We start from the raw sequence: 10,830 nt of genomic DNA on the forward strand, positions 1-10,830 counted from the left end.
TTTTTCTATGATTCCTTGCATTTATTACCTCAAATATATATTATTTCCATTAGAACTTCGTAAATTTCAATATTTTTCTAGATTTTTCAAAGATTCATTACATTTATCACCTAATATAAGTATTATATCCAATATAATCAAGATTCATTCCATTTTTTCCTTGACTTTTCCAAGATTCCTTGAATTATAACCTTAAATATGTATTTATCCAAAAAATTCACCATTTATTCCATTTTTTTCTGAAATTATCCAAGATTCCTTGATTTTAATCTTAAAATAATATATTATTTCCATTAGAATCTTCGTAAAATACCATATTTTTCTAGATTTTTCAAAGATTATTTACATTTATATCCTCAAATATGTATTATTTCCATTAGAATCTTTGTAGAATTCAATATTTTTCTAGATTTTTCCAAGATTTCTTGCATTTATAACCTTAAATATGTATTATATCCAAAAAATTCACCATTAATTCCATTATTTTCTGGAATTTTCCAAGAATCCTTGAATTTATAACATCAAATATGTATTATTTCCATTAGAATATTTGTAGAATTCAATATTTTTCTAGATTTTTCAATGATTCCTTGCATTTATAACCTCAAATATGTATTATTTCCATTAGAATCTTCGTAAAATTCAATATTTTTCTAGATTTTTCAATGATTCCTTACATTTATCACCTAAAATAAGTATTATATCCAATATAATCAAGATTCATTCCATTTTTTCCTTGACTTTTCCAAGATTCCTTGAATTTATAACCTTAAATATGTATTATTTTCAAAAATATCACCATTAATTCCATTATTTTCTGGAATTTTCCAAGATTCCTTGAATTTATAACCTCAAATATGTATTATTTCCATTAGAATCTTCGTAAAATTCAATATTTTTCTAGATTTTTCCAAGATTTCTTGCATTTATAACCTTAAATATGTATTATATCCAAAAAATTCACCATTAATTCCATTATTTTCTGGAATTTTCCAAGATTCCTTGAATTTATAACCTCAAATATGTATTATTTCCATTAGAATCTTCGTAAAATTCAATATTTATCTAGATTTTTCCAAGATTCCTTTCATTCGTAACCTTAAATATGTATTATATCCAAAAAATTTACCATTTATTTCATTTTTTTCTGAATATATCCAAGATTTCTTGAATTTATAACCTTAAATATGTATTATTTCTAAAAATATCACCATAAATTCCATAATTTTCTAGAATTTATCAAGATTCCATGAATTTATAACCTCAAATATGTATTATATCCAAAAACATCACCATTAATTCCATTATTTTCTGGAATTTTCCAAGATTCCTTGAGTTTATAACCTCAAATATGTATTATTTCCATTAGAATCTTCGTAAAATTCAATATTTTTCTAGATTTTTCCAAGATTTCTTGCATTTATAACCTTAAATATGTATTATTTCTATTATAATCTTCTTAAAATTCATATTTTTCTAGATTTTTCTATGATTCCTTGCATTTATAACCTCAAATATGTATTATTTCCATTAGAATCTTCGTAAAATTCAATATTTTTCTAGATTTTTCAATGATTCCTTACATTTATCACCTAAAATAAGTATTAGATCCAATATAATCAAGATTCATTCCATTTTTTCCTTGATTTTTCCAAGATTCCTTGAATTTATAACCTTAAATATGTATTATATCCAAAAAATTCACCATTTATTCCATTTTTCTCTGGACTTTTCCAAGATTCCTTGAATTTATAACCTCAAAGATGTATTATATCCAAAAATATCACCATTAATTACATTATTTTTTGGAATTTTCCAAGAATCCTTGAATTTATAACATCAAATATGTATTATTTCCATTATAATCTTCGTAAAATTCAATATTTTTCTAAATTTTTCAATGATTCCTTGCATTTATAACCCCAAATATGTATTATTTCCATTAGAATCTTCGTAAAATTCAATATTTTTCTAGATTTTTCAAAGATTCCTTACAATTATCACCTAAAATAAGTATTATATCCAATATAATCAAGATTCATTCCATTTTTTCCTTGACTTTTCCAAGATTCCTTGAATTTATAACCTTAAATATGTATTATATCCAAAAAATTCACCATTTATTCCATTTTTTTCTGAAATTATCCAAGATTCCTTGCATTTATAACTTCATATTAGTATTATATCCAATAAAATCTATATTTATTCAATTTTTCTAAAATTATCTTAAAATCCCCTTATTTGAAACCTCAAATATGTATAATTTCCAATAGAATATTCATAAATTCCCTTATTTTCTGGAATTTTCCAAGATTCCTTGAATTTATAACCTTAAATATGTATTATATTTAAAAAGTTCACAATTTATTCCATTTTTCTCTGGATATTTCCAAGATTCCTTGCATTAAAAACCTTAAATATGTATTATATCCAAAAATATCACCATTAATTCCATTATTTTCTGGAATTTTCCAAGAATCCTTGAATTTATAACCTCAAATATGTATTATTGCCAGTATAATCTTCGTATAATTCAATATTTTTCTAGATTTTTCAATGATTCCTTGCATTTATAACCTCAAATATGTATTATTTCTATTATAATCTTCTAAAATTCAATATTTTTCTAGATTTTTCTATGATTCCTTGCATTTATAACCTCAAATATGTATTATTTCCATTAGAATCTTCGTATAATTCAATATTTTTCTAGATTTTTCAATGATTCCTTACATTTATCACCTAAAATAAGTATTATATCCAATGTAATCAAGATTCATTCCATTTTTTCCTTGACTTTTCCAAGATTCCTTGAATTTATAACCTCAAATATGTATTATTGCCATTATAATCTTCGTAAAATACCATATTTTTCTAGATTTTTCAAAGATTCCTTGCATTTATAACCTTAAATATGTATTATATCCAAAAAATTCACCATTTATTCCATTTTTTTCTGAAATTATCCAAGATTCCTTGAATTTATAACTTAAAATATGTATTATTTCCATTAGAATCTTCGTAAAATTCAATATTTATCTAGATTTTTCAAAGATTATTTGCATTTATGTCCTCAAATATGAATTATTTCCATTAGAATCTTTATAGAATTCTATATTTTTCTAGATTTTTCTATGATTCCTTGCATTTATTACCTCAAATATATATTATTTCCATTAGAATCTTCGTAAATTTCAATATTTTTCTAGATTTTTCAAAGATTCATTACATTTATCACCTAATATAAGTATTATATCCAATATAATCAAGATTCATTCCATTTTTTCCTTGACTTTTCCAAGATTCCTTGAATTTATAACCTTAAATATGTATTATATCCAAAAAATTCACCATTTATTCCATTTTTCTCTGGACTTTTCCAAGATTCCTTGAATTTATAACCTTAAATATGTATTATATCCAAAAATATCACCATTTATTCCATTTTTCTCTGGAATTTTCCAAGAATCCTTGAATTTATAACATCAAATATGTATTATTTCCATTATAATCTTCGTAAAATTCAATATTTTTCTAGATTTTTCAATGATTCCTTGCATTTATAACCTCAAATATGTATTATTTCCATTAGAATCTTCGTAAAATTCAATATTTTTCTAGATTTTTCAAAGATTCCTTACATTTATCACCTAAAATAAGTATTATATCCAATATAATCAAGATTCATTCCATTTTTTCCTTGACTTTTCCAAGATTCCTTGAATTTATAACCTTAAATATGTATTATATCAAAAAATATCACCATTTATTCCATTTTTCTCTGGAATTTTCCAAGATTCCTTGAATTTATAACCTTTCCATTATAATCTTCGTAAAATTCAATATTTTTCTAGATTTTTCATTAAGATTACAGGATTACAGGATACACGTCATAATGTGGTAATTTTGTCGCTGTAAAAATGTCGCTATAAAAATGTCGCGGTTAAAATGTTGCGAACACAAAAATGTCGCGAATATAAAAATATCGCGATGTCAAAAATAGGATTAATATAATACTAATATATTATAATTAGGGTTCGGATTTATATGCAAAAATATGTTGCCAAAAATTGATTTTATAGACTTACAGAGTACAGAGTAGTACTACACAATACACATACCTATTATACGTAAAACGAACACAGATTACAAAGTACAAACTGCTCGTCGCAGTGTTCATTATCGCATTTATATTTTATATTGATATTTTAAAATTAGTTACTATGATATTATGATAAGGTATCTGGTATTTCAGCCGATAAAATTGTGTCTAGAAATAATCTATACATCGTATAATTTTATAATGTATAGAGTACACAAAAAAATAATAATAATTAAAAATGTTGTAATAAATAAAATAATAAATTGTATTTTTATGTCAATTGATATTGGAAGTTATACGAAATTCCACGCAGGTAGTCGTCAATTGATCGATTTTCATAATCATCACAAATGGCTTTAAGTCGAATTGCAGAATCTTTGTATTTTTTCTTTTTCGGAGGTTTGATGCCAGCAATATACTGTTCAACTTTTAGACGGTTTAAGCTTTCTTCTTTTTTCAGTGAATTGATAAAAATCCAAATAGATTGATGACGAGAACTTAACATTGAACTAAAACAATTATGCCAACCCTCGACTGAATTGTTAGTTCGTGGAATATCATACTTTAATAATGCATAACAATTCCATACATTTATAGAAAATAAAGGGGCTCTTCTCGCTCTCCGGCAGGGTCTTCCGATCCATGTGTCTTCAAAATAGTTAATTAAACCTGATAAACTCTCTTCATTTTCTCTATAAAACTCGGAATCCAACAGAGATTCAAATGCTGAAATTACATTATTTTCAGGCACATAAGCTAAGGCTGCTAGTTTTCTTAATTCGAGTGCAAAATTTGAATCGTTTGTATACCTAACTTGTAGCCCATTTGATTGTACATGTCGCCAAATAGATTGTGTTAAATGGAAAAAAAACCCTTTAATGTTAATTGATGGAAAAACATATTTTGAAGCGTTCATAGCAGCTTTTTCAAAATCAAACGTCATTGATTTTGGATTAAGCTGTGGTTTTAAAAATTTTAATGCTAAAAAACATACGTTTGTAAGTATCTTCTTTTTTATTAGGAAGAAGTATATAAACAGCTGGTACAACTTTTGAATAATTTATTCCATGAATAGTATAGAGTTGGTGGAAAATACTAGGTACGCAAGAAAATGTACCATCGCATAACCAATGTTCACATTGTTCCATCAATTGTAAATTGTTGTCGGTAGTAAAAATTAAAAACCGGTCTAAGTTATTTTCGTAATCAATGCTATCATATTTTAAAAAAAGCTCACCGGTTGAAGTTTTTGTGTAATTATCTGGTATTTTGAGTTCAGTTACTGATTTTGGATCAGGAGGAGCTGATCTTTCTATTTTTCTAACTCGTTGAATTGTTCGTTTTAATCCTGTTGTACTCGGAAATTGTCCAGCTATGTTGGAAGTGGTCTAAAATCATAAACTAAAAATAATTATTTGAAAATGTTATATTATGTTTATAAACTATATACCTGTAATGTCAGTGTTCCTAATACAGAATGGGTACTAAGTTGAGTAGTTTTTGCAATATTTTTAAGTCTTGCCATTGCTTCTTTAGCTTCAACTTTTGCAATATCGGCCACATGGTTATGTTCAGTAGTATGAACTACACTTTGTCCAGATGAATGTAATCGACCGCGACATTTCTTTGCATTATACTCTACGCACTTCCAAATAATTTTATTTTCGTTTTCTCTTTCTTTCTTGTATAAAAAAGAATTAAAATTCAGTAATTTTCCATTTTTTTGGTTTATTATATACTCAAATGCCATAACGTACAGATTATATTATATTATAGAGTTTCTGTTACGGTTGCAGATTACACACTAATATGTATACTGAACTTTATTTTCGTTTTATTACCTATGTTACTTTAATCTAATCTAATCATACCTACGATCGAATGAAAACCGGAACTGCGAGCCACATCGGCGACTACGGCGATATATTACTACCTGCGACATTTTTGTTTTGGCGACATTTTTATCGCGGCGTTTTTGCTGCAATCTTTTTACAGCGACAAAATTACCGCGACATTTTGACGCGACACCGAACATACATTGTGTCATCGTTATATACTTATATTGTATTTAATACTGCAACCAATAATGTGAAGAATAATAAGTATTTGGATCTATATTAAAAATCAAAGTTTATTAATTATTATTAGTTATAGGTATTAAAACTTTAAAATTTAAACGAGTGGAATAGTGGACCAACGTTTAGCGAAGTACTCTTATACCACTCCACTCGTCTAAACTTTAAACATTTATAAGTTATAACTGTAGAAATGATACTATGATATAATAGTAAAAATATATTTTTTAAAAAAATGTTGTTTTTTTAATTAGATTTAATTAGGCACTTTAAATTATTTATGTGATATTAACATTTTTAAGAATAATTGATCACCCGGTTGTGTGCATTTAATTTCACAAAATAAAACATATTTTCTCCGGTACAGACTGGCGACTGGTGTCTGGTTTTACAATCAGATTATAAGATGGCGATAATATGAAGACATTTCAATGAGGTAATATTACAATAAAAACTGGCATAATATACCTATATTATATACATTGTGGGTCAGATATATTATTATAGACATATTTTATATAAAATGTTGATTATGTGTTTGGCTAAAACTAACTCCTATAATATGGCTTTTTATTTTTAAGGAACAACGTACATTACCTCGCCCCCTATTTTTAATTTTGCAATTTTTTTTTTGCACCAATAATTAGTAAGTACTCAATTTCTGCAAATTCCTGAACTAATTATTGGTGTAAAAAAATTGCAAAATTTAAAATTGGGGGCGGGGTAATGTACGATAAGGAACAATAAAACTCAAGATAGTCGCAGATTTATTTTCATACATAAAAGAGCAATAAGATCGGTAGAGACTTTTTTGTTTTATCGTGGTGCAAAGCAAACGAAAGTTTTTGTTCTTTTTCTTTTTGAAAACAAAATAACATTTTAAAAGCATTCGCATACTAATATGCCGTTTTATATTTTTACCTCAACAAATCAAATTTCTATAACTATGGACTATTATACCGTTACCATTTACGAATATACGAGTACTTATAAGTAGATACGTCGAATACTAACGATACGATTGTCACTGCAGAAGTCACATTATGACGGATCGAATGTTGATGGTGTATTATGGAATAAAAGAAAAGAGTAACGTGGTGAGAAACAAATTATTTTAAAATAGAAATACTTAAAATAAAATTACTTAAAAATAAAATTTTACAAGACTGCAATATAGGTATATAATTGTATGTATACAATATACGTGCATGGTTATTTATTAGTTAAAATCAATATAATATAATTATATACGTTTATTATAGGAATCATCAATTGGATACATTTTTTTTTTTAAGTAATACTCATTTAATTTAATTTAATATTTTTAATGGACTTAAATTAAAACATTTGACAGTTTTGATGTTATAGTTGGTCTTATTTTTAACTTTTTGGTTTTTACTTTTTTATTTATTTTAATTTAAAAATATTGCAGTGGACAATGGACATATACTCGTACACTATATACACTATAATATACACTATTATGGAGCTTATATTATTAAACAATTTTTCATCATACAAACAACAAACCACGTATCATTCAAATATTCTTTAAAAGTGTAAATAATTACTATAATTAATAATAAGTATAAATTTGTTAAATGTTTTATCATTAAAATCGTATTGAAAAAAATTAACTAATATTTGCGTATGCCGTGTACCTACGTCATTACGTCAATAAAATAAAAATATGAGTAATCTACTAATGTGTATAATATACTCGTATATTATTATGTCCATTTAATATAATATGCGTCCATGCGTCCATGATACTCTATATAGGTTATAGGTACATAATATAACAATATTCAAGTAAAAATTCCAGATGGGTGACTACCTTGAACATTTAACGAAGGGTGTCCACTGCCCACACATTACACCGCAAACGACGTAAACATAATATACTTATAGATTAATATTTATACGACTCTTGTGTGCATATACTTTTATTACCTAAGTGTTATAATATTTTAATACACAAATAATTTATGTCAACCTGTTTTGTCATGTATAACTTAACAATAAACAATGTATAATGTATATTATAATATAATATTAAGCTTTATATTATCTAATGGTTCACTTTTTTCTCATATATAAAAATGTAATTTTACATTCTATACTGGCAACCAAACATTCAATTCATATACCAACTTCCTACTTATACCCAATAACCGTAGGTACATAACAAATTAGGTACTAGAAACAAAATTAATATTTGATATGTTGTTTTTATTTAATTTAATTTTTAACTGAATACATTTTTTCAACTTCAAACATTTTTATATATAAATAAATGTTTTAAGTTAATATATATATATAGAATTATACATAATATGTATTTTAAATATTTCATAAATTTCTTTAGAAACTTGTATTAAATTATAGATTTGTTAACCTGTCTTAAAAATTTTTCATCAACAATGAAGAAAAATATATTCAAAATTTAAAATACCTATACATAATGTAAAATTAGTTTAATTATTTTGAAAATTGTATAGAGTTTAATAAATGAAAATTTAAGTACCTAACATCAAAGTACTTTAAGTTTTTACGATTAATTTTTTTTTGAAATATTACAAAAAAAAAACGATTATATCTTAAATGTAACTACTTAATAGTTACCTAATATAGTTTGTCAACATTCTAACTTCAAACGCCAATAAAAAATCATTGTTATTTTACTCGATTTTTTGTTCAATTAATTCTAGTTATGAAAATGAATACTGAACTTTGAATTAAATTATTAAGCTTTTAAATTAAACATATACATTGTTTTCAAATTTATTAGAAAAAAACTTAAAATTTTTTTATGATTGGGTGAGTAAGATAAATAGGTAAATAGCATTATTGAATCATTGTCGTACAGTAATAAAATTAGCCACGCCACTAGCTGGTGTACACGAACACAATATAATTCGCATAATAATATAATATAAGTACCTACCTACCTACCAATTATATTCGTAGTAGGTACATATAGGTGCATAACATAATGTTTATCATCATATTTCTATTTGATTTCTATTGTTTTCACTTTTATTAATGAACCAATAATGCGTTAATGCATATAAAGAATAGACAATTGAACATTAACCTACTTTACTGGAACATTTAGCTTTAGTATTAATGTATACTTATAAAATAAACATTTAACATGAATTGAATTATTAATTAGGTACAATATGTGTTTGACGTGAATATAAACTTTTATAACACCTCACGAAAATATAAAATTTGTTTCATGTTTATATAGTTTGTTATTAATGTTTCCATCACATCGTGGTATTAAACGGTTTAATTACAAATTTGTACTGTACAATGTAAATAGGTATTATCATTGGTCAGTGTGGTGGTAAACTAAGTTCCGATAACAATGATTCATTATAACGATTTAATAATATGTCCACCACGGAAGTAAATTTTCAAAATTTTAATTTCGTTTCTTTTTGTTTAAATATTTGCATAATAATAATATAATCTCTGCAATAGATTATAAATTAGACAAATATGTATCAATGATATTTATTGATAAAACGATTCCAACAAACGTATAATATTGTTCGACAGTGTCTACACTATTAGATAGGTATATAAATATATAATACCTATATAATATAGGTGCATCGTGCATATATTATTATCATCACAATAATCGCAATACGGACAAGAAAATAAATACCATTGTATCTTTGTTGGTTGCGATATTATATTGAATATAACATGACAAGTAAACAAAATTTACTTCGTATACCCAGTAGCCTAAGATACAAGAAAGACCATACCTAAAATATGTGCATTGCTATTTAGTATTTATATATAATTACATGTTAGCACCAGTAGATTTTAGTATCAGTTTTCATTTCTAATTGAAAAAGCGGTTCAATCAAAACTAAATTAAATTTATATTACATTCAGTGCCGTAAAAACCGGATGTGCAGAGTGTGCACCGCACATGGGCCACAGGCCTCATACTATATTGTAGGGCCTCAAAAAGAGATTATAATACGGCCACACAGGTCCTCTAGATTTTGGTTTGCATATACAGGCCTCGAGTAGTCTAGTTACGGCACTGATTACTAAATCAAATTTTAGTTACCTATCAGATTCAATAATACGTCTGAAATGGTTAATATGCCTTACTAATATTATAAATACTATAGAGGAAGAAAAAATCAAATTTAACTAGCCTGCAATATTATATAGCGTAAAATTAAAAAAAAAAGTTTACTCTTTTGAAAAAAAATAATGAATTGTATTGATATAGGTATTATGTATAATGTTTTTACTTATAAGGAATCTAGTTTTGTAATCACTTACCTACTTAAAAGAAAAACTAAAAATTAAGAGATTGGAAATTTCAAAATTTGAACATTAAATAGACATTAAATGTCTATTTATAAAGGTATATATATATTAGTCTAAATAATATGAAATTGTCGTGTATTGAAAATAAGAATAAAAAAAAAACTAATAAGTAATAGATCAATGTATCAATTTCTAACAATAAATATTATTTAATTAATAAAAAAATAATGATATGCGTTTAAAGTTGTTTAAATTTGAACTTCAATGGCTCATATAAAAATATAATAAGTGGTTTTATGCTATACTTTTAAATAACAGTAAATAAAACTAATAATATATTTTCAA

General features: G+C 25.1%; 1 protein-coding gene across 1 annotated transcript; it reads right to left on the bottom strand.

Annotated features, from left to right (window-relative positions):
* Positions 1 to 4,373: 4,373 nt before the first annotated feature.
* Positions 4,374 to 6,050, bottom strand: LOC126555543 (FLYWCH-type zinc finger-containing protein 1-like). The gene is made up of 3 exons (XM_050210452.1): positions 5,553 to 6,050; positions 5,412 to 5,490; positions 4,374 to 4,732 (listed from the first exon to the last, which is right to left on the bottom strand). Exons 1-3 carry the CDS (start codon positions 5,850 to 5,852, stop codon positions 4,374 to 4,376), a joined length of 738 nt encoding a protein of 245 aa, XP_050066409.1. The 5' UTR covers positions 5,853 to 6,050.
* Between the last annotated feature and the right edge of the window lie 4,780 nt (positions 6,051 to 10,830).

The sequence above is a fragment of the Aphis gossypii genome, unplaced genomic scaffold (assembly GCF_020184175.1).
Source record: "Aphis gossypii isolate Hap1 unplaced genomic scaffold, ASM2018417v2 Contig00905, whole genome shotgun sequence".
Lineage (NCBI taxonomy): Eukaryota > Metazoa > Arthropoda > Insecta > Hemiptera > Aphididae > Aphis > Aphis gossypii.